The 23,744-nt window shown below is 46.5% G+C and overlaps 1 protein-coding gene and 1 pseudogene across 1 annotated transcript; both read left to right on the top strand.

The window, feature by feature from the left end:
* The first annotated feature begins 9,648 nt into the window (after positions 1-9,648).
* Positions 9,649-10,218, top strand: LOC114688488 (GTPase HRas-like). The gene has a single exon (XM_037199935.1). It carries the CDS (start codon positions 9,649-9,651, stop codon positions 10,216-10,218), a length of 570 nt encoding a protein of 189 aa, XP_037055830.1.
* A 912-nt stretch (positions 10,219-11,130) lies between these two features.
* On the top strand, positions 11,131-23,738 carry LOC114688483 (annotated as a pseudogene).
* Positions 23,739-23,744: the final 6 nt, after the last annotated feature.

The following is a 23,744-nucleotide window of genomic DNA, read 5'->3' on the forward strand; positions in this document are numbered from 1 at the left end:
GCAAGACCTTATCTCAAAAGAAGTTCTGACTCTCCGGAGGATGAAGGTGCGGGCGTGCAAAAGTGGGTTTCCTGCACCAAACATGAAAACAAGTTCCTGGTGTATGACAGCTTTCTCCAGCGCCCCCGAGAAAATAATTTAAGATGTGTGCCCTTTCAAAACTAAAAGATTAGTCCATTTAAATTAAGTCAAGCCAAAAAGAACACTTTCAGTATTTACAAAAAAAAAAAAAAAAAAATTGATCAATGTCTAAACCTTAAATTTATTCACTTTGAAAACCTTTAATTCCAGCACTGTGTAGGCATAGACAGCAGATCTCTGAGGTTAGCCTGGGCTACAAATCGAGTTCCAGGACAGCCAGGGCTACAGAGTTGAAGGAGGAGGAGGAGGATACATGAACAACCTGGACATGAGTGGGAGCAATGAAGGGCGAGGGTCGAGGGAAAGAGAGCAGGAGATCCCAGCTGGATCAAGAACAGAGAGGGAGAACAAGGAATAGGAGACCATAGTAAATGAAGACCACATGAGAAAAGGAACAAAGTGCTAAAGAGGCCCACGGAAATCCACAAAGATACCTCCACAAAAGACTGCTGGCAATAGCCGAGAGACAGCCGGGACTGACCTACTCTGGTGACAGGATGGCCAAACACCCTAATAGTTGTGCCAGAAACCCCATCCAAGGACTGAGGAATCTGGATGCAGACATCTACGGCTAGGCCCCGGGTGGAGTGCCGGGAGTCTAATTAGTGAGAAAGAGGAGGGTTTATATGAGTGAGAATTGATGAAACCAAGGTTGGATAAAGCACAGGGACAAATAGCCAAACGAATGGAAACACATGAACTATGAACCAAAGGCCGAGGGGCCCCCAACTGGATCAGGCCCTCTGAATAGGTGAGACAGTTGATTGGCTTGATCTGTTTGGGAGGCATCTAGGCAATGGTTCCGGGTCCTGTGCTCATTGCAAGAGTTGACTGTTTGAAACCTGGGACTTATGCAGGGACGCTTGGCTCAATCTGGGAGGAGGGGACTGGACCTGCCTGGACTGAGTCTACCAGGTTGATCTTAGTCCTTGTGGGAGGCCTTGCTCTGGAGGAGGTGGGAATGGGAGGTGTGCTTGGGGGAAGGGGAGGGGGGCAGGAAGGGGGAGAACAAGGGAATCTGTGGCTTTTATGTAGAACTGAATAATATTGTAAAATAAAATAATAAAAAAGTTATATTCTAAAAAAAAAGAAGGAAGGAGAGGAAGAGGAAAAGGAAGAGGGGGAAGAGAGGGGAGGGAGGGGAGGGGAGGGGAGGGGAGGGGAGGGGAGGGGAGGGGAGGGGAGGGGAGGGGAGGGGAGGAGGGAAACCACTTCTGTGGTGTACTTGTTTTGCTCAGTGGTGAAGCTCTTTTGACCAGGACAGTGGGTTCAGTGTCCAGCACTGGAGGGTGTGGAGGGAGAAGGCAGAAGAGGGAGGGAGGTGGTGGAAATGAGTATCATTACTGTCGACAGGAGTAGAGAAGGACCAAATGTTACTGTTTCTCAGAATTCAAAAATTGGATTCTCAACCAAGGAAATGGTGCTGGTTTTGACTGTCTCACATAGTAGCACCAAATACTGTATGTGGAAGTACTGAAAATCAGGTAAGGATTTTTCTTTGTGGGGGAGGGGCATGTTTCTTGAGGCAGGGTTTTATTCTGTAGCCCCAGTTGATCTGAACTCATTATTTGGCCCAGGGAGGCCCTGAACTCATGGTGACCTCCTGCTCAGGCAGCCTGTCAGTGCTGAGGTTATAGTCTGAACCGCCACATCCTACTGGATATAAGATATTTAATCAGCAATTATAAATACTTTGGGAGTAATAACAGCAAATATATTAGAAAAGACAAGCCCTGGTTCATGAGCCACCTTTGCTAATCTTCAGAGCAGCTTCTCTTTGCAGCAGACAGAGATCTTTACAAAAACCACACCTGTCCAGAGAACTGACCTTGGGGGCCCAGCCCCAGTGGACGCATCCACAACACACTCCTGCACTTAAGGCTCAGGGAACACCAGGAAAGTGGGGGAAGGAAGATTGCAACTCCAGAGGACCAGGAAATCTGTGAGATGTGTCTCTTAGAAATGACAGAGAACCCATACCATGATACATCAACAGTACGGCTGCCTAAACAAGACCTGAGCAATGACAATAGACGTACTAATGTGGAAGGAGGAAAACTCGAGAGCCCCATGCCTAGAAAAGGGATAAGCAAATAAAAACTGTTGAGAAAGGGAGAATTAGTCTTCCCCAGGGATGAGCCCTCTAATGGTTATCTAATACAAAGTGGTCAGTCCTGGGCTCCACTCCAGAGGTTATAGTTATATATTGATGTGTTTAAATGTGTGTGTGTAATAACAGTAATCATCATCATGGTAAATAGTGTTTATGATAATAAAAATCATAATAATAATCAGAAAAAGAGACTATCTATTGGGGGATTAAGGAGACATAGGGGGAATGGGAGGAAGAGAGGACTTGGAGGGAGGACAGGGAAGGGGAAGATTAAGTTTTAACTAAATTTGAAAATTTAAAAGAAGGCATATAAGAAAAAAAGACAAGTCCTGTGTATGGGGAAATCTGAATTAATGTCTCCACAATCCATCAGTGCCTCCAGCACTTCTGTATCCACATATCTACAATTAGTAAAGTGTTATTCTTATGTGATTGCATTTGCCTGGTCTCACTCTCAGGATACTTTCCTGACCCTTTATTATAAATTAAAATGCAGAGAAAAAACGTTCAAAACAATGGTAGGGGGGATGGTTCAGTCAGTAAAGTGCTCGTCTCGTAATTGCAAGGACATGAATTGTTCCCAGGACTCATGTAAATAAATAATAATAAATAATAAATAAACAGTCAGGTGTGATAATACACACTTGTAATCCTAGCACTGGGGAGGCGGAGAGAGGGAGGTAGATCCCTGATAGGTGGATCCCTGGATCTCACTAGCCAGCCAGCCCCTTGCCTACTCAAAAGTCTGGGACCAGTAAGAGACCCTGTCTCTACATGCACTTGCACACATAGGTATATGCATCCACACGACATACATGGACATGAACACACATATACACACACAATAGGCAAAACAAAATGATGGCATAACGGATTCTCACAAAACAGCCTTAAAACATACCCAGGCTTAGAAATACTGAATTTATAACTTTTCTTGTCATTGTGACAAGGTTCCTAGGGTCTGAAGGGCTGATTTTGGCTCAAGGTGTGAAAGATTTTAATTTGTCATGCCAGAGAAAAGTGATATCATAGTAGCCAGAAAGGTAGAGGAAAAGACCAGGGCAAAATGTGTCCTCTGGTGACTTCCACTTCCTGCCATCCCCTAACTCTCAATAATGCCATCTTATTATACTCCATCTAGGGGTTAATATCCATTAGGTCAGAGCCTTCGTGATCTAATCCTCCCTGGAAATGCCATCACACTGAAGACATGGTTATGCTGCTTTTTGAAAAGATTTATTTATTATATTTATGTGTATATGTGTGCGCCTGCTTGAGTGTATGTGCACCATGTGAGCACATGTGCCCAAGAAAGCCAGAGAGCGTATCAGACACCCTAAAACTGGAGTTATGGGCAATTGTGAGCCCTTTATGTAGGTATTGACACCAGAACCCTGGTCCACTGCAAGATCAGCAAGTGTTCTTAACTGCTGAGCCATCTGTCTAGACTCAGGTTTGGTTTTGTTTGTTTTTTGTTTCTAATTGTAAGCACTGTATTTTAAGATTTGTAATGTTATATATTTCATCTTCATATCATTTTTTTAAAAAGATTTACTTATTATGTATGTATACAGAGCTCTGTCTGCATGTATGCTTGCAGGCCAGAAGAGGGCACCAGATGTCATTACAGCCAGCTAGGAACTGAACTCAGGACCTCTGGAAGAACAGCCTGTGCTCTTAATCACTAAGCCATCTCTCCAGCCCTTCACATCATTTTCAATACTAGAAGCATAAATTATATAAAGCCATTAAAAGATGTCTCATTATTTTATACACTTTTTGCAAATTGGAGTCTAGGTAAGTGCATTAACACACTGTTTATATTGTAAATATATGTGTGTTAAAAACATTGAACCTTCCTCATTATCTAAAGATTCATTTTTTGTATATCTGTATTTATTTTAGATTTTATTTTATACTTGTAATATGTGTACCTATGTACCTACCACATATGTGTGGGTACCCCATGGAAGCCAGAAGAGGATGTTGGGTTCCCTGGAACTGGAGTTACAGACAGCAGTTGTAATCTACCCAGTGTAGGTGCTGGGAATCAAACTCCAGTTCTCTGAAGAGCAGCAAGCGCCCTTAACCACTGAGCCATCTCTCCAGCCCCTACATCTGTATTTTTGAAGGACGTATATGTTTTTTATTTCTTCAGGTGACTGAAAATATAGTGAAAACTCCTGGCACTATTTGATCAATCTCATCAAAAATTCAGGTTGTCAAGATGGGCATGGTGGTACAAGTCTATAACCTAAGCACTCTGGAAGCTGAGGGAGTAGGAGCACCAATTTGTGGCCACCCTGGACTACAGAGCACAACGCTGTCTCAAACAAATGAGAAGAGGTGTTGGGGAAGGAGAGATAAACAAAGCTAACGGTGTAGAAACCTACTGCTTTATAATGTACTAAAAAAAGATAATTTCTAAAAACAGCTTAGAGCTGGAGAGATGGCCCAGTGATTAACAATACTTTATTGCTCTTGAAGAGGACTCAGGTTCAATCCCCAGCACCCACATGGTGGCTCACCAATATCTGTAACTCCAGTTCTAGAGAGTCTGACGAACAGGGCGGGGGTGGGGGGGGCGGGGATAGAGAGTCTGACACCCTCTTCTGAGCTCTTTGGGCTCCAGGCACACTCGTGGTACACATATATTTAGATGCAGGCAAAACACTCAGGCACCTCTGTGACCTAACAGTCTTTAACCCCTTGAGGGATTCATAATACAATAGTATCACTGAGATAGGGAATGATAGGAAGCGGCGTCTAGTCGGAGATAGAAAGTCCCCTCATCCGCGGTCTTTCCCGGCTGTAGACCCGGCATGCTGCACGCCCACCATACGCCCACCATAGCGGCAAGACTGTTTAGGGATTGTGATGATTTGGATGAGAAATGCCTCCCATAGGCTCAAGCGTTTGAACTTGTGGTCCCCCAGTTGGTAGCACTGTTTGGGGAGTCATGGAACTTTTAGATTGCAGCCTTACGGAGGAAGGAAGTTCCTGTGGGTGGGCTTGTAGAGTTTATAGTCTTGATCCATTTCCAGTTTGAAAATATAGTGTTCCTTAGTGTTCCCGGCTGAGTGAAGATACGCTCTCTGCTTCGCTCTCTAGCTGCCCGCTGTCATGCCTCCCTCCTCCTCTGGAACCATAAGCCAAAATAAAATCTTTCTTCGGTAACTCACTCTGGGTCCTGGTGTTTTAATTACAGTAGCAGGAAGTAATGGATGCGGGGTAGCGGTCTCCCGCCGCGCAGGCTTACTCCTCCCACCATGCTTCTTGTATTGCAGAGATCTTAGGATCTTTTGTAAGATTTGTTCTTAAATACTCGTTTTTGAGGGGCTGCTTACTGTTCTCGCAGAGGACCTGGGTTTGGTTCCCAGAACTAAAATAGTGGCTCACAACTGTCTGTAACTTCAGCCCCAGGAGAGCAGACACCACAATGCGGGTTCCACTGGCACCAAGCACGCACACAGCGCGCATACGTACATGCAAGCAAAATGCTCGTAGATACAAAACAATATAAAATGAATATAAAATGAAACAAGCCTATATATATATATATATATATATATATATATATATATATTTAACTCCAATTATTATATATATATTTAACTCCAATTATTTTCTGCATACATGCAATTCATTTTAGGTGTGTTGGGTGAGTTGTTTTACCATTCTTTCGTTTGTTTTGGTTTTATATTAACTTCAGAAACTAAATTTGTTTTGTGATATTTTGTTAAAGATAATGTTGGGCTGACAAGATGGCTGAGCAGGAAAAGGGTTTACAAGCCCAGAATCTACAGGAGGGTGATGGCTCCGCAAAGCTGTCTGTCCTCTACCTCCACGTGTGTGCCCTAGCAAACACACTCGCAATTATTTTTCAATCTTTTTAATTAAGAAAGATTTTTGTGGGTGTGAGATCTAACTGCGACATCTGTCACCCCATTGGTCGCCAGGGTTGGTTGATTCGGCCGATCTAGCTGGCCAGGCGTCCTCTTCCTTCCTCAGAGCTCCACATCCCTCCAGAAGATGCTCTCTCAGTCGAAGAGGACAGCTTTCCCCAAAGAGGGGGACTAGTCTCCGCTCTCCAGCTAGAACCTCCAAAGACGCTCTCAAGAAAGATTTTTGTGTCTACAATCTGGGGTGATGTCCGTCTGTAATATTTTTTCTCTTTAAATTATTTTTATTATTAAACAATTGTATTTTTAATTTTGTGCGCGCATGTGAGCCCAGGTGACCATAAAAGCGAAAGGTGCTGAATCCCCTGGAGCTGTGCTGTGAGCCCCCAGCTCTGGGTGCCAGAAGTGTGTGTTCTTAACCGCTGAGCCATCATCACTCCAGCTCCGCTGTAATTTTCTTTCTCTCCTTCCCACCCTCCTTCAATTTCGTTATTTCAACTTCAACATTCCATTTTATTGAAATTTACAAAAGATGTTCTTTACGTCCTCTAGACGGATCAAGACTTTCCCCTCCCTTCCTAGAATAGGGTAATGAGGTGGAACTGAGCCGTTTGTCCGCCTAGTGTGCTGGTTTGTTCTGCAATTGGCGGGATGTACGGTGCGCTGAGGACGCTTGGGTCGGCGAGCGTCCGCGATATTTTGTGCATCCATCCGATCAGCACAGAGGCGAGGAATTTCCAGTCTGCCCAGTGTCTGCTGCTGTATCCGAGAGAACCCACGAGTGGCTGCTTCTGTAAATGATTCTCACATACAAAGCCGACTCTCGCTGGCTTGCAGCCTCCGAAACCCCAAAAGCGGAGAGCAAAAGAAATTTGAGTCACAGGTCCGGAGAAATGTTACTTGACCCCTAGTGGGCTCCTTCCTTCCGGTGACTGCGTGAGCGTTAGAGGGAATCTGACTTCCAAAAGGGGGAATAAGACACTTCAGCATGATGCTAAAACACAATGAATGGGCTAGTTTTAGCAGTGTACTGTAAAAACCAAAAACCATTCAATTCAAATTTTAAAAAAATGAATCAGAAAAGTAATAAGCAGTTAACAGCTTAAAAACGATATAGCATGCCAAAGATAAAGCTTGCTCGGTGGAGGAAGAAGCTGGCCACCGAGCCTGATCACCTGAATCTGATTCAGGGAGTGCTCGCAGTGGAGGGAGGGAGGGAGCTGACTTATAATCTCTCCTTGGACCTTCACCGGCATGCACACACTCCAATTTCACTAAGCACTAAAATGTAATATAAATTGGGAAAGAAAAAAAAAAACCACCCTGCCAGCTACCGGTCATTTTCTGACCATATTGCCAGTGAGGCTGCCCCCCTGAAGCAGGGTGACCCTTGCCAGTTGTGGAGCACAGTAGGTGGGGTGTAGGAGGTCGCTGAAGCCTGGGATGTGGGAAGGTGCTTTCCTCCGGTGATTTTTTCCAAGATTTGGAGTGTGGTGGATATGGCCTGGGGCTCCGCACATCTAGTCAGGCATCCTGAGCTGAAGCCCTGGTCTTCTGGGGCTGTGCAGCACATACCCAGTGCAGAGTGAAGCCAGGCCAGCCTTGTGTCCTCTTCCACTCCCTCCACCCCCCGCCCCATCCCCCAGGGCTAGAGTATTTAACACATATGGATGCCACAGGGTGAGTGGTTGTCCCAGGCTGGAGCTACCAGCAATGTCTGACCACCCTGATGGGTATAGAGGTAAGGAGATGGGTATAGGGGTAAGGAGACCCTGAAATTAAAAAAAAAAAAAAAAAAGTCGACAAGGTCAGCCTGTTATTTACTTGGAGGAGTGGTAGTCAGCCTCACCTCTGTGTTTCTTAGTGATGAGCTTCCTGTTCTAAGAACTCCTAATCGGGGTGGGATTTGAGATCAAATTCTGCATTTTGTTTTTCAATGTCCTTTTGAACATTGAATGTTCAGAAAACCACAGAGCTATGAAAACACCCACAGCATCCTTGGTGATTAGGGAAACAAAAGCAACACCTCACTGAGATGTGGCTCCGCCTCTTCTAAGTTGGTGGGTATGACCTTATTAGAGGAGAAACAACAGTAGACTCTACAGACATTTCATTCCAAACAATACAGGGGCTGGAGGGAAGGCTCAGAAGTTAACACATTGGCTTCTCTTGAAGATCCCGGTTTGATTCCCACCACCTACAGAGTGACTCACAACTGTTTGTAACTCCAACTCCAGAGTATCTGACACTCTTTTCTGGCCTCTCTGGTCACCCAACATGTGGGACATACATAGGCTGCAGAGAGGGTGCCAAAAGAAATTTAGATAAACAGAGCTTAAGCTTTAAGCTGTTTGTGCAGAGAGTAGATACAAATGGTACCAGAGAAGTTAGTTTAAGCTGTTTGTGCAGAGAATAGATACAAAGGCTGGCTAAAAGGAAGTTAGCTTGGGTTGTTTGTATGGAGATTAAAGACAAATAGTGAGAAAGGAAGTTAGCTCAAGTTATTTATGCTAAAAACAGGAGATGATGTCAGGGCATAAACAACTTGTAAATAGGGTGATCTTTAAAATGATTGGTGGGTTCCTTCATCCCCCTCCTAGGGTTCTGAGGTTTTCTGGTATAAAAAAGGCTTACTGCCCATCAGTAAAGGAGTTTTTGCTTGACTTGACTCTCCACTGCATCTTACTGTCTCCGGGTAAGAGGGAAGCGTAAGAGGGAAGCTGGGGAACGGGGTGAGCGGCTAAAGATAAGGAGGAATGGCGGACTAGGGTAGAGGCCAAATGGGTGGCCAACCCCCCTGCCCCATCCTATCACCTGTGGCATGCTAGCAGGTACAGCTGAAGAGTACTTTACGGGGGTCCAACAGGTGGTTGTACAAGGTCCTTACCAAGATCAGGTTAGACAAACAGGGCTCGTGGCCTGGAACAAATTAGATGAAGGGCCTACCAAATCTCCCATAGTAGGGGTAAGACAAAAACCCAACAAACCCCTACTGGAGTTCATAGATAGAGTCCAACAGAGTATGTGGTTAATTTCCCCATTCATGGTTGCCCTCGAGGGATTACTGGAGGGACGCGAATGCCCATACAACATATGAGGGGGCATTCAGGGCTTCGGGAATTCTGTCCAAGGGAAGCCGCCAAGCCAACAAGCTGGCATTGGGATTTAGGATACTGACTTTAAAAGATAGTCCATACAAGGCATGCCAACCCTTCCTAAAGGTACCCCCTTTACAAACACAGGGAGTTAACCCCAGAGCCAAATATCCTCTGATAAATAGCTGTTAAATTTAAATATGTTTTTGTTTTAATAGAACAAAAGAGGGAATTAGCACCCATGTTCAGTTATTCTGCACCCTGAGGCCATCACACTCTGGCCTCAGGGCTACAAGGACACTTACATCGGCCCCCAATCAGGGCCTTCTGCTCCCCAGCCACTCCTTTGTGCCCCTTGTGGGGCAGGAGCTCTGGAGTGACAGTTCCTACAAAAATGATGACAGAATACAGGCTTGCGGTGGTGGGTGCTGGAGGTGTGGGAAAGAGTGCCCTGACCATCCAGCTGATCCAGAATCATTTTGTGGATGAATGTGACCCCACCATAGGGGATGTCTATCAGAAACAGGTGGTCATTGATGGGGAGGCATGTCTGCTGGACATCCTAGACACCGCGGGTTGGGAGGAATGTGGTGCCGTGAGGGACCAATGCATCCACACGGGGGAGGGTTTCCTCTGTGTGTTTGCCATCAACAGCACCAAGTCCTTTAACAACATCCATCAGTACAGGGAGCACATCAGACGGATAAAGGACTTGGACGATGTGCCAATGGTGCTGGTGGGGAACAAGTGTGACCTGGCCGCTCATACTGTTGGGTCTCGGCAGGCCCAGGACCTCGCCCGCAGCTATGGCATCTCCTACATCGAAACATCAGCCAGGACCCGGCAGGGTGTGGAGGATGCCTTCTACACACTTGTACGTGAGATTCGGCAACACAAACTACGGGACCTAAACCCTCTTGATAAGAATGGCCCTGGCTACATGAGCTGCAAGTGTGTGCTATTGTGACATCAGATGGCGGTACTCCAGCTGATGGTCGTCCTGCTCTTCCTGGCTCCTGCTACAGCCCAGAGATCTCATTCCCACACCACCGCTGCCCCCACATCCTTCTGCCTCCCTATCTTCCCTACAGCAGCCTCTGACACCCACCCCAGGAGAAATCTACCACCTGCTTCCAGTATCAGCTACCACTTCCCAGGGCCCCACTACTGTCTCAACAGCCTCAGAGTGTGGAGACAATGGCGACTATACCGAGATGGCCTTTGGTGTGGCCACACCCCACTGCCAAGACCCACCTGCTCTTCCACCGCAGTCCTCGCTTGCACAGCCAATGGTAAAATCGACATCCAGCACCCTGGGCTAAGGTTGAAGCTGTCTTTGCTGTCTTTGCTGCTGCTGCTGCTGCTGCTGCTGAGCAAAACCCTGCTGGACCTCCACTTCTCAATGGATGCTTACTGAGAGAGGTTGTATGTGGACCAGCCAGATGACATACCTCTGCTCTATGCTCCTGAAGAAGTCCCCAGCTTTCACTTGGGCCAGCATCTTTCTGCACACAGCTGCATGAGGACGTCCATGAGGACACTGACCTCTCTTCCTCAACCGAAAGCCTGGACCACAGTTCCTGGGAACTGCTCAACATTTGCAACAGTAGCTTCCCTTTGCTTACATCTTCCTCCAGGTCTTCCTGAGGTCCACAACCCCGCGGGAGGACAGATGTCATTGGACAGGCTGCCCCCATGTGTACTTCTCCTTCTTTAAAGACTCCTTCCCAGCATGTAGCTCCTCAAACCTCTAGGCTCTTAGAAGGGAAAAGTCTGCCCTTCTGTTGCAACCCAGACAACTTGGAGGTGAGCACTCACTGGGCCCTGAACTGGGAGAAGTATATGCTGGAGGCCAAATGCATAATGGACACTGGTGACCATGTATGATGAGGACAACTCAGCACCAACCTTCTCCGGAGGTGTGAGGCTGACAATTCTCCGTGGGACTGGACTCAAAGATGGACTGATCCTAATAATTCCTAAATGTGACTAAAACAGCCTCATTTTGAAAATCATCGGCTCTCGTTGTACCTTTAACTGGTTTCTTAACTCTTCTCTCCTTAGAACTAGTGTTAGGACTAAAAACCTATACTGTGTTTGCTTAGTAACTAAATCACTCAGGAACAGTAGGACTGGTCTGTCAACTGATTTTCTGTGTTCTCAATAAATGTTAGGTTTGACTTGAAGAAAAAGGCGGGGGATGCCAAACAGGTAAACAGCCCACCTTATTTAAAAAACAAAAAGGGGGAATCTGTGGGGTATACATGGGCTGCAAAGAATTAACTAAAACCCAAATGCCTGGGCACACCTGTGAGATTTTCTTCTTAATTAAATCATTTGAAGTGGAAAGACCCATTTCTAATCTCCATCTTTTTTTTTTTTAATTTTATTTTATTTTACAATACCATTCAGTTCTACATATCAGCCACGGGTTCCCCTATTCTCCCCCATCCCACCCTCTCCCCTTACCCCCAGCCCACCTCCCATTCCCACCTCCTCCAGGGCAAATCCTCCCCTGAGGACTGCGATCAACCTGGTAGACTCAGTCCAGGCAGGTCCAGTCCCTTCCTCCCAGACTGAGCCAAGTGTCCCTGCATAAGCTCCAGGTTTCAAACAGCCACCTTAAACTCGATCTTTGAGATGGAAAGATCCACCTTCTTCTAGTAGCCTATGTAAAGGATACAGAGGAAGGGAGATGGCTCTCTCTTTGACTGATTGTTCTCACTCTCTAGCAAGTCCATTCTAAAGCCTTCACTGGCATTAGAGCCTACTTCTTCAAGACTGACATATACTGAAGACCAGCTGAGACATCCAGCCTCTTGGGCTGAACAACAGAAGGATTCTTGAACGTTCTGTTGGTAGGCAGCCGTTGTTGGATTAGCTGGACCACAACCTGGAAGTCATTCTAATGTCCAATACATAGATAGATAGATAGATAGATAGATAGATAGATAGATAGATAGATAGATAGATAGATATTGATTCACTATAAGTTCTGTTCCTCTAGAGAACCCTGAATGTATGGTGATCAGAGGAAAACTTCTGAAGGGTTTGGTCTCTGCTGACACTTTGGTTCTTAGTGTTTTGTTTTGCATATGTCTTATTGGGGAGACTTGCTGCTTTGGGGAGGTTTCAATCAAGTCCTCAGTCATTGCTTCCCATCTCTCCATAGGAGTGCCGTGGCTGGACTCACATGCAGACACTAGCCAACTAAATCTAGTTTCCTAATGTGGATTCCTAGACTTGAACTTGGGTCTTATCGGTAACACAGCAGGCTCTCATGCTCTGATGGGCTGAGCCATCTGACGGCCTCAGTTTCAACACTATTTCTATTTCAGTGAAGTTTACAAAAGATGTTCTTAACAGCCTCTGAATGAAGGGGAGCCAGTTTTCAAGCACAGCTCACTGCTGTGGACCTGTGAAGTCTGTCTGCCTCATGCAATGGCTTCTTTTGTGATTCCTGGATTGATTAGTAACAGTTAAGTCAGGCTTATCATTTCTGTGATTTGGGGCACCTGTTCTGTCAGCACTGAGGTGAAGAATCTCCTGACTGACGTGGAGGATGATGTATCTTGTTTCTATTTGTCTGTCTTAGTTTCTGAAGCTCTGCCTAAGGGTTCCCAAGGCTGGCTTTTCCCTCTGTTGAACTACATTTCCTGAATGAAGTGATTTCTCTTAGTAAAGAAACTGAGGTTTTGGGAGTCACTGGGTATGGGGCAGTGGAGCACAGTCCACTTACCTTTTTTTTTTTTTTCCTGAGAAGTACTATTTATTTAATTGTTGTTGATTCTGTTTGAATGGAGAGCTGGGGCAAAAATCTGCTCATTGTCTTCCTGCCCCCAAGTGAAGCCGTTGGCACAAGCTGTGCCTCAGTCATCCTTAGAGAGAGCCGCACAATGGGTACCCACCACCCTAGGTGCTATGAGAGACAAATGGTCACATGTGTCCTTGGCTCTCATACCTTTAGCCCTCCATAGCTTATATATTGTGAAACACAGCTGGGTACAAACTGTCTTGACCCCCAACCTGGGGATATAGAACCCACAGCCTGGTGCACATTAGGCAAATACAACAGTATTGACCACACCAACTGTCCCACCATTAGGCTTTCATGTAAATTTTTTAGTGGCTCTGTGCTGGTGGAATAGAGCTGAATGTAGCTGTCTGCCCTTTGGAGAAAACCAGGAGAGACTGCACAGAACATCCAAGTTCAAATAATAATTTTTAAAATATTATATTTACTAATGTATTTGCATGAAGGGGGTGCCATGGTTCATGTAAGCTCAGAGGACAACTTTGTGGAATCAGTTCCCTCCTCCCACTATTCCAGGGACTCGCAGGCTTAGTGGCTAGACTTAGTGGCTGCCTCAGTTTTGTGACTTGGGTACGTTTTGTTGGACACTGCTCCATCACACTAGCAATACCAAGGCCTCCCCTGATGTGCCTCTGCCCCGCAACTACCTTTACACCACTTCTGTTTTCCTGCCTTGCCCGCCTCTTCTCCACCCTGCTGGCTATCACCTCCCTCCAGCCCTTTTATCTCCTTTCTATTCTTGCCTTTAGTTCAACTCCCAAAGAACAGAAGTGCCAGCTGTTTCAGATGTTTTAAGAATTTATTCAGTATTTTCTGGACATGTAGTAGAAGACAATGAGTATGTCCCTGATAGATAAAATGAGTGTTTCCTAGCCAGGAATGGTGGAACATATTTTTAATCCCAGCACCCAGGAGGCACAGCCAGGTGGATCTCTAAGTTTGAGACCAGCCAGGTCTACACTAGAGTTCCAGGACAACCAGGGCTACACAAAGAAACCCCCGTCTTGAGCCCTCTCCCTATCCCACAAAGAAAAAAATTGTTTCCTACATCTGATCCTTAAGTCTGTAAAGGTCATCTGATCTACCCATGATCTAGGGAAGGAAACTGAGGTCTATAATCCCTGAAAATGCTTGTTTCCAATCACTTCACCTCTGCTTGATCACCCATTACAGGGTGTTGCTCAAATCTTAAAAGGTCTTATTAAAAAAAAAAAAAAAAAAAAAAAAAAAAAAAAAAAAAAAAAAAAAAAAAAAAAAAAAAAAAAAAAAAAAAAAAACCCTGAGCCAGTTATCGGGGTAAAAGCTGAAAGATCAGAGAAGCAGAACAGCCACAGTCAACCTCACCTCACCAACTCCTCAGTGGGTTTCTGTCTCCTTAGTGATCGGATTAAGGCTGTGTGCCACCACTGCCTGACCTCTGTGTCTAATCTAGTGGCTGGGTCTGTTCTCTGATCCTCAGGCAAGTTTATTGGGGTACACAATATATCGCCACAACAGGGTTTTGTAGTGGCCCCAGTAGTCTGCAGCCTCTGATGTTGTTGTCCAGAGATGCTGGGGAGCCTGTGGGGATGACTTAGTCTCTGTGTTGATTAGGAGGGCTGCTGTGCCCTTGGCATGGATCCTCCTCTTGGATATCTGGTTCCTGCCCACGGGTTCCCCATCCTTCCCTGTAAATGAAGAAATTCCAATGTTGTAAAGTTCTTCTACCACAGTTATCCTTGTATGTTTTCAGGTAGTTGAAAGATGTTTTCTACAAAGGTGTGAAATAGATCTGAGGAGGTGTTGCGAATCACCCTGTGTGGGCTGAGGGACTCACCAGGAAAGCAGGCAGAGGCCCACGGGAGGAGCACTGATGACAAACAGACCAGCAAGGGACAAGGTGCTTAGGCGACCAGAAAGCAGAAATCAACCCCAGAAAAGCCAGCAGGAGTCTGAAGGAGCGAAGAAATAATTTACTCTGGTGGTCAGTATTGATCTCCAACTTGACACAAATCCAGAATCACCTAAGACAGTAGCCTCCAGGCATACCCTGAGGAATTAACAAGATTAAGTTAAGTTAACTAATAATCAAGATTAAGCTACTCCGTGGTGCACCTGGGAGACATTGTCTTGATTAGATTGAGTTTGGAAGACCCATTCTAAATATGTGCAGTGATTTGTCCTTGGCTGGAGTCTTACAGCACATAGAAGGGAGAAAGTTAGCTAAATGTAGCCTTTGGAGCTTTCTGCGTCCTGACTGGCCAGCTGCTCCATCTTCCTGACTCCATGGAAGTGTGAACCAAATATACTTCCTCCTTCTGTTGCATTTGTCAGAGTATTTTATCATAGCAACAGAAGAAGAAACCAGGACACACACATGCAATACAGTTAAAGATTATAAAAAGTTACAAACTGAAACTCACAGGGATTATGAAGTCCCTATAAACATCAAAATGTAGAGAAAAGAAAATTAAGAGAGTTTAAGGAATGGCTCAGGACACACTCCTTCCCCAACTCTCCAGAGGCAGGTGATCCATGGCCAACCTAGTCTACAGAGTGCATTCCAGGACAGCCAGGACTACACAGAGAAACCCTGTCTCCAAAAAGGGGGGGGGGAATAAATGGCTCCGGCTGGGGAAAGATTGCCTTGGGTCAATAATTGAACTCCACCTTCCCAGCCAGCTAAAAGTACTCCACATCTGAATGAGGAAAACAAAGCTTCCTGGGTGTTGGGGAGGAGGCATGGCTCAGAAATATTAAACATTTCCTACACAAAGGCTTAACAGAACTGTCTGAAGCAGCATGATGTACACCAAATAATAACATTTTTTAAAAAGTATGTGTTCTCTCTATCTATCTATCTATCTATCTATCTATCTATCTATCTATCTATCTATCTATCTATCTATCTCTGCTTTTTGTTTTGTTTTGATTTGGGTATTGGTTTTGGTTTTTCCAGACAGGATCTCTCTGTGTAGTCCTGGCTGTCTTGGAACTTGCTCTATAGACCAGGCTGGCCTCGAACTCAGAGATCTGCTTGCTTCTGCCTCCCAAGTGCTGGAATTAAAGACTTGCATTACCACCAGGAGGCTGAAAAGTAGGTTTTCAAGAGGCAAAATTGAAGGAAGTAGATAGCAGGGCTGCAGAATGTGGCCCAGGATCACAGGGTCTGGCTTGGGTAGAGGACACCCATACTCAAGGCAGGGTGGGTTCCTTGACACTGAGAATACAGAAACATGAAGAGGGTAAAGAGAGAGTGGGCAGCCTTGCTTACTCTTGTCTCTATCAGGGCTCATGTATAAGACTGGCTATGACAAACTGCTTGAGAACTCATCAAGACAGGTAAAATTTCCTACCCCACATACCTTGCACCATCATCACACTCATGGCCCTCAGCATCATCCTGTTCTTTTCCTTTGAGAAAAAGGAAGTGAAGAAAAGCTAAGAAGGCTGCTTACTGTTGGTTAAGCCGTGGCGCTGCAGTGGCGGACGAATCACGGGCTATGGTTACCTTTCTAGAGCTTTATTGGGAGAGACAGGGAGAGAGAGAGAGACAGAGAGAGAAACAGAGACAGAGAGAGACCACGGAGGGAAGAGAATACAAAAAGAGAGAGGGCACGCCCCACTTTTTAGGCTGGTGATGTAATTAAGGACATAATCCTTACACTTACCGGCACAGCCAGAGAGATGCAGCTACCAACACTCCTGTGGTGACCACAATGGTGGCAGCCTCCCAAGGCATGGGATTGGAGGAGAACCAAAGAAGTCTCAACCCAGAGAGAGAAATGTCCTGAGGGCACAAAGAAAAAAAAATCAGATTTAGGAAAGTATGTCTTACCTCAGAAGCTCTGTGAAAAGCAGCCACAAGAAAAAAAAAAAAAAAAAAAAAAAACCCTAAAAGCCACAGCTGAGTGTGGGAGGGAGGAGGTGTGGGGAGGGAGGAGCAGGTGTGCCCTTACTGGAGGGACACTGCAGAGGCCAACACTACTATTCTATAAGGATCACATATACATCTTAATGACTTTAAGATAGCATTTTACAATTGAAAATTAAAGAGACAGTTCTTAGACAAGGATAGGTGTCGTGCCCTGAACAGTTAGTTGGCCTTAGATGAAGGCATTTCAAAGCACCCCGTCACTGAGTGGTGATTACAGAAATATTGAACTCCACTAGCAAGGATTCATCGTTGGAAAAAGTTTTCCACTCCCAGGCCCCAACTCAGGCCTTCCATCCTACTCTGAACCCCTAAATAATGAGAGCTCAGCCACATGGGGGTTTTCCTGGCTTTCCCACCTGATACAGACCCCAGATCTGCTTACCAAGGAGAAGAAGTGACTGTGGTTCATGGTGAGCGCTAGATCCTACAACTCAAGATACCAGGGTCCTGGGTTCCTTGCAGACCATCCACCTTCTGCTGCACCAACTGCAGTGTGTGAACTGTGAGTGATCAAATGTCTAACATCACCCCAGCCCACGAGATAGCATCAGCCTTGTTAGGAATGGGGTAGACCACATAATTTCCACACAGGATGTAGAAATCTACACTCATCTTCACTTGTGGCCACAGTCTGGTTGGAACATACCTTTTTAAAAATATCCTCCTGGGAAAAAGAACCTGACCCCCTCTAGCTTTGTGGTTTGTGATTCTAAGAAACTAAGCTGGCAATAAGTTTCATCAGTTTTGCGCTGAGCTGAGTTATGATGGCTTGAGAAGCCTCGTGCTGAGTTGGGCAGGTATGCCAACATTCTCCAGGGTATGCCAATCTGGGATGGCAGGAAGGACCCTGATCTCCAGTCATGGAAACCCACCTCACCCTAGACCATCTTAAGAATGGGCTCTGTAGGATATTGAGAGACTAAGTTGGCAATCCACTCTCTGCCTGGAAGCCCTTCTTAGGGCTTGAATGCTTCGTTAATAGGGTGGAGGGAGTCTACAGCAGGCTGAGATAGCCATGACCTAAGAGGACCTGCTAGGCTCCGTATCTTGCCTGAGTTTACTACACAGTGGCTTGAAGAACAAAGTGAAATTATGAACACTTTTTTTTTTTTTTTTAGAACTAGCCACAAATCCCAAAGATGAACCCGGTGAGTGAAGGCTACACCCTTTAAGGAAACCACAGGAAACCACAGAGCTTGTAGTTTGAAACCCTTCAGCAATCTAGTTGTCAGGGCAGGCGAGGCTTCCACTCTGGAAGCCCCTCGCTGACGTTTTGAAATTAGAATGCAAGGTTCCCCGGAACTGCAAGGAATGGAATGGGCAAGACTGCCTGGATTCTCCTGGGGAAGCAGGCTGGTCGGACCGCTGGTGCCAAGCAAGCCTGACTGCCCTGCCCTCGAGGTTCAGGAAGAATTGATCCAAGTGTGGGTACAAAGCTGAGGTAACACCTTTGGGATCCACTCTTTGCTCTAAGGACAGGGGTGGGTTTTTCCCGGGAGACTGCATGCTGTGTAAAGGAGCGGGGCATGCAGGTAGCATGGGGCAGCCTTGCATCAGACTCAGGCTTACAGGTTAGGCATCCCGTCTCTGAATTTTCTACCCAGTGAACTTGAAAGCATTGTTTTTGTTTTCTTCAGGGGCATTTATGCAGCAGTTTCTGCATAAATGTAGAACTGGGAGAATGTGGTTTCAGGGCACAGGAGAATGTTTGTAGTGACTGGGAGAATGTTTGTGGTTTCAGGGCACGGGACCTTCCCATGAATAGCATTACTTCCCCAAAGGTCTGATAAGTAAATGCTCCTCAACTTCAAAAGATGTTGTGGCTTCCACAAAGCCACGACTGTGCAATACTTCTCCCTGGTGCAATGGAAAGAAAAGCCCTGCGCCCTGCGCCCTGTGACCTGTGACCTGCGCCCTGTGACCTGTGACCTGCACAGCAACTCACTTTCTGACAAGTACTCAGGGTGCTGACGGAGACTGGAGACTGCAACCTGGAAAACACGCTAGGGGAAGGGGGCAAGCAGTGCCATTACCACCCAAGTCTTTGCCTTATTTTGGAAAATACACATTTTCCCCCTCTCCCCCTTTCCTCCTCTTCCTCCCCTTCCTCAGTCTGTTTCTGGAGACTGAATTTGAGATCTCAAGACAAACTTGGTAGAGGGACACAGGTGTGCACCCAGCACTGGCCTTGACGACGTTCTGGCCCTTTTAACTTTTAACCCAGCACCCAGGATACTTTTGAAATGTTTCTGTCCTCCCTAAATTGTTGCCAGTGCTCTCCACTGGCCCAACCTCCTCTCAGCTCCAGCACAGAAACTTCCCCAAGCCACCGCTGCGGAGGACTAGGGCAGGGTAAGGATTAGAACAAAATATGTATCCTTATTTTCACAGATAAGTGTAGCTGTCACCCTCATGAAAGAAGCTTCTTTTTACAGACACTGACCAAGATCATTACAGAACACTATAGCTAGTCAGAATGCAGACACTGGCCACGGGGTGCCCAGCCCCAGTCAGTAAGTTTACCGGACAACCTCTGCTCTTAGGGCTCAGGGAGCAAATAGGAAGAGGAGTCAGAACAAAGGTAAGAACCAGGGGACCAGGACATCTACTGGCAGACGGTCTCTTTAAAAAAAAATAAAAGAAATAATAAAAAGACATGTAGTGGGGGAGGGAAGGGAAGTTGGGGTAGATCTGGGAGAAGTTGTAGGGGTGAGTGGGGGAGTGGAGAGGAGCGGGGAAGGGGCGGTGTGGAGGGGAGCAAGGGCTCCCAGCGCTGCTCCTGCTGCTGGCCGCCGCCCTGGCCCCGACCCGGACCCGCGCGGGTGAGTGCGGGGTCGGGAGGGAAACAACTCTGCGGGGAGGACGGGGGTGGGCCCGGGGAAGCCGCGTCCCCGCGTCGCCCAGCCAGACCCTCCCGCCCTTCTCCACCGCGTCCCGAGCCCCGCGCCCTGCTCCCCTCCCGGCCCGCGCACCCGCCCGGGGTCCCGGGAGGAGGGTCGGGGTCTCATCGCGCGCCGCCCCCAGGCTCGCACTCGCTGCGGTATTTCCACACCATCGTGTCCCGGCCCGGCCTCGGGGAGCCCCGGTTCATCGCTGTCGGCTACGTGGACGACACGCAGTTCGTGCGCTTCGACAGCGACGCGGAGACTCCGAGGATGGAGCCGCGGGCGCCGTGGATGGAGAAGGTGGAGTCGGAGTATTGGGAGAGGAGACACACGGATCGCCAAGGGAACCAAGCAGATTTTCCGAGAGAACCTGAGGACCGCGCTCGGCTACTACAACCAGAGCGAGGGCGGTGAGTGACGCGGGTCCCCACGTCCCTACGTACCGACCGGAGTCGCCCCGGGTCCTGGGTCCGAGGTTCAGCCCGAGGCTGCGGAATCTCAAAGACGCTGGGCTCCGGAAAGCCCCGGACCAGGACCGGGTTTCCCCAACACTTTAGAGGAGTCTGCGGGTGGGCGGGGCTGACCGCGGGTCCCCGCAAGCTCTCACACCTTCCAGTAGATGTCTGACAGTGACTTGGGTTCTGACGGGCGCCTCCTCAGTGGTTACAGTCAGTTCGCCTCAGAGGGCCGCGATTTCATCTCCCTGAACGACGACCTGACGATGTGGGCGGCAGCGCAGATCACCCGGCACAAGTTGGAGCAGGGTGGTGTTGCGGGGAGAGTCACAGGGCCTACCTGGAGGGCACGTGCGTGGAGTGGCTGCGCAGACACCTGGAGATCGGGAAGGACGCGCTGCAGCGCACAGGTGCAGGGACGAGGGCAGCTCCTCCCTCTCGGTCCTGAGGAAGAACAAACCCCTCAGCTGGGGTCATGGCCCTGTCTACATTGTTTAGAGCCGAATAGGATTCCATTTTATAAGTATACCAAATTTCCATTATTTACTCATCTGTTGATGGGTTTAATCCAATTCTTTAGTGAACAAATTAGCAATAACCATGGGGTGTAAATATCTTACCAGTAGGGTATAGACTTCTGCCCAGGAGTAAAATAACTGGGTCATATGGTGGTTCTATTTTTTTTTTTTGAGAAATGTCCGAAATAATTTCCACAATGACTATATTAATTTATGCGCGCGCGCGCGCACACACACACACACACACACACACACACACACACACACACACACACACAAAGGGCTCCTCTCTCTCCATGTCCTCTCCAGCATTTGCTGTCAGATTTGTTGGTGACAGCCATTCTGAATGGGGTGAAGGGCTATCTCAGCAGTTTTGATTTTCATTTTTATTTCATTCTTTTATGTGGATGAGAGTTTTGCCTGCATGTGTGGATGTGCACCACGTGTGTGCCTGGTGTCTGGGGTCAGAAGAGGGTGTCAGATCCCCTGGGACTGGAGTTACATACAGCACATCTAACCCAGGTCAACTGCAAGAGCATCAAGTCCTCTTAACCTCTGACCCAACTCTCCAGCCCCTCAAAGTAGATTTAATCTGCATTTTCATGAAGGCTAGAGATACTTAACACACTAAAAATAGTGATCATTTGTGGTTTTCTCTTTTATTAAGATAACTGTCTATTCAGTTCTCTCCCCATGAGTTGATTGACGTTGTTAGTTCCTTGGTATGTAGTTTCTGCAGTTTTCTGTAAACTGAGGACTCTAGTCCTTGTCTCCAGCTGGTAGAGGTTTCCTCCTCTTGTGGCTTTGGTCACTTTGCTGACTGTGTCCTGTGCTGTGAAGAGGCTTTATTTTCATGCACATATATGGCCTTATTAGTTCCTGAGGTATTGTCCTATTTGGAGGCTGTTGTTTACCCCAGGATCTGGAAGGGTTTCCCCTAGGTTGTCTTCTTGAAGTTTGGGTGTTTCAAGTTTGGAATTTAAAAAGTCTTTGCTGTGTTTCAAGTTTACTTTTGTACAAGGTGAAAGGGGAGAATCTAAATTCATCTTCTCAGGCAGAAAAACAGTGTGGCAGCAGCACGTATTGAATGGGATCTTTTTCCAATGTGTGTTTTGCATTCTTTGTCTAAAATTAAGCATGCATAGCTTTGTCATTTTATTTATCTATCCCAGGCCTTTGATTCTCCCATCTATTTTATCCCAGTTCCAAGGTGTCTTTGTGACTATAGCTGTAGTATAATTGGAGGTTGGGAGTGTAACACCTTAACATTGTTTGTCATCTGTATAGATTCTTGTCTTTTTCCTAAACCTATGAAATACATCAGTTTTGGGAATGTTGCTTTAAATCCATATAATGACGTCAGTAGTGTGGCCATTTTCACAACATTAACTCTGCCAGTCCAGGGCATGGATTGTCTTTCCATCCTCTAATGTTCTCTTCTGTGATTTCCTGTGTCTTGAAGTTTTTATTGTAGAGTTCTTCCATTTCTTTGGTTAGAGATATCTCTAAACGATTGATTCCGGTGGAATGACTTTGAATGTACATTTTGGAATCACTTTTTCTAAAAATACACTGCTGGCATGAACGAAGGCTATATTTTTATAATGATATATGTATCTGGCAACTATAAATATTTACTAGACCCAAGAATGTTCTTATGGACTCAACAGGGTTTTTTAAGAAAAGAATCATGTTGTCTGGAAATAGTGTGCTTTCTTCTTTCCCTATTTTGATCCCTTTATGCCTATCTTCTGTCTAATTCTGATAGCTTATATAAAATCATCACTGTATCAAATAGGATGATGGAGAGTGTGCACCCTTGTCTCCTTCCTGGCTTTAGAGGAAACTCTGAGTGTCTCTCCTTGTGACATTATATCCACCTGTCTCCCTGTCTCTCCCATATGGGAGGTGAAAAGTTCTATTGGGTGTCCTGACCCTTTTTCAGGCACTGACGCTCCCAGGCTCACCCTAATCCTAGGACAGTTCAGAGTGTGTCTCCTGAGGGAAGGAGAGATCCCTGAAATGACCAAGGCAATTAACATTCTGTCTGCAGTCCTGTGTGGAACACAGCCTTGCTCAGGTCCAGTTCTCTCTGTCTACACTCAAGGTCTTTGGAGTCTGACATCAGTGCTGCTGAATCCTGAGCTCAGTCTCACCCAGTCAGGACAGAAGCCCCTTTTTCCTGATGTGACACTTAGAGTTTATGACCCTGGGCTCTTTCACCCATATCTTCAATTTCCCAAAGATAGAATTATCCAGAACATGTAGCCAAAAGTTTCTCGGGTCATGCCTGGCCCTGTGGTGGGACCAATCTCTCCCACCCACGGTCCTGTAGTCACTTATAAAACAATCACTCAGAGGCTTACATTAATTAAAAACTGTGTGACCTATGGCTTTAGCGTCTTGCTAGCTAGCTCTGTCATCTTAAATTAACTCATTTCTATAAATCTGTATGTTCCACGTGGCCATGGTGTTACCAGTCTGCTGTGATCTTGTTCTCCTTTGGTGGCAATGGGCCAGCGTCTCTCCCGACTCTACCCTTCCTCTCTGTATCTCTGCTTGGATTTCCCACCTGGCTGTAAGCTTTCTTGCCATAAGCCAACACAGCTTGATTTATTATCCAATGGAAGTCACACATATTCACAGCCTACAGAAAGGCATCCCACAGCAAGAATCCTGTGTCTAAGCTACAGGAGATTTTCATCTCTCCTTCATCCCATTTCTGACCCTTTCCAGGTTGTTCACAGGGACCCTGCTGGAATCTCCAGGAAGAATGCCTTTCCAACTCTTTTTCAGACACCCACCAGAGACACATGTGACCCATCACCCCAGATCTCAAGGTGATGTCACCCTGAGGTGCTGGGCCCTGGGATTCTACCCTGCTGACATCACTCTGACCTGGAAG

The sequence above is a fragment of the Peromyscus leucopus genome, chromosome 16_21 (genome assembly GCF_004664715.2).
Source record: "Peromyscus leucopus breed LL Stock chromosome 16_21, UCI_PerLeu_2.1, whole genome shotgun sequence".
In the NCBI taxonomy this organism is placed as follows: Eukaryota; Metazoa; Chordata; class Mammalia; order Rodentia; family Cricetidae; genus Peromyscus; species Peromyscus leucopus.

Excerpts from the sequence above, each read along its gene's own strand:
- LOC114688488 (XM_037199935.1), top strand. The coding sequence starts at position 9,649 with ATGACAGAATACAGGCTTGCGGTGGTGGGTGCTGGAGGTGTGGGAAAG.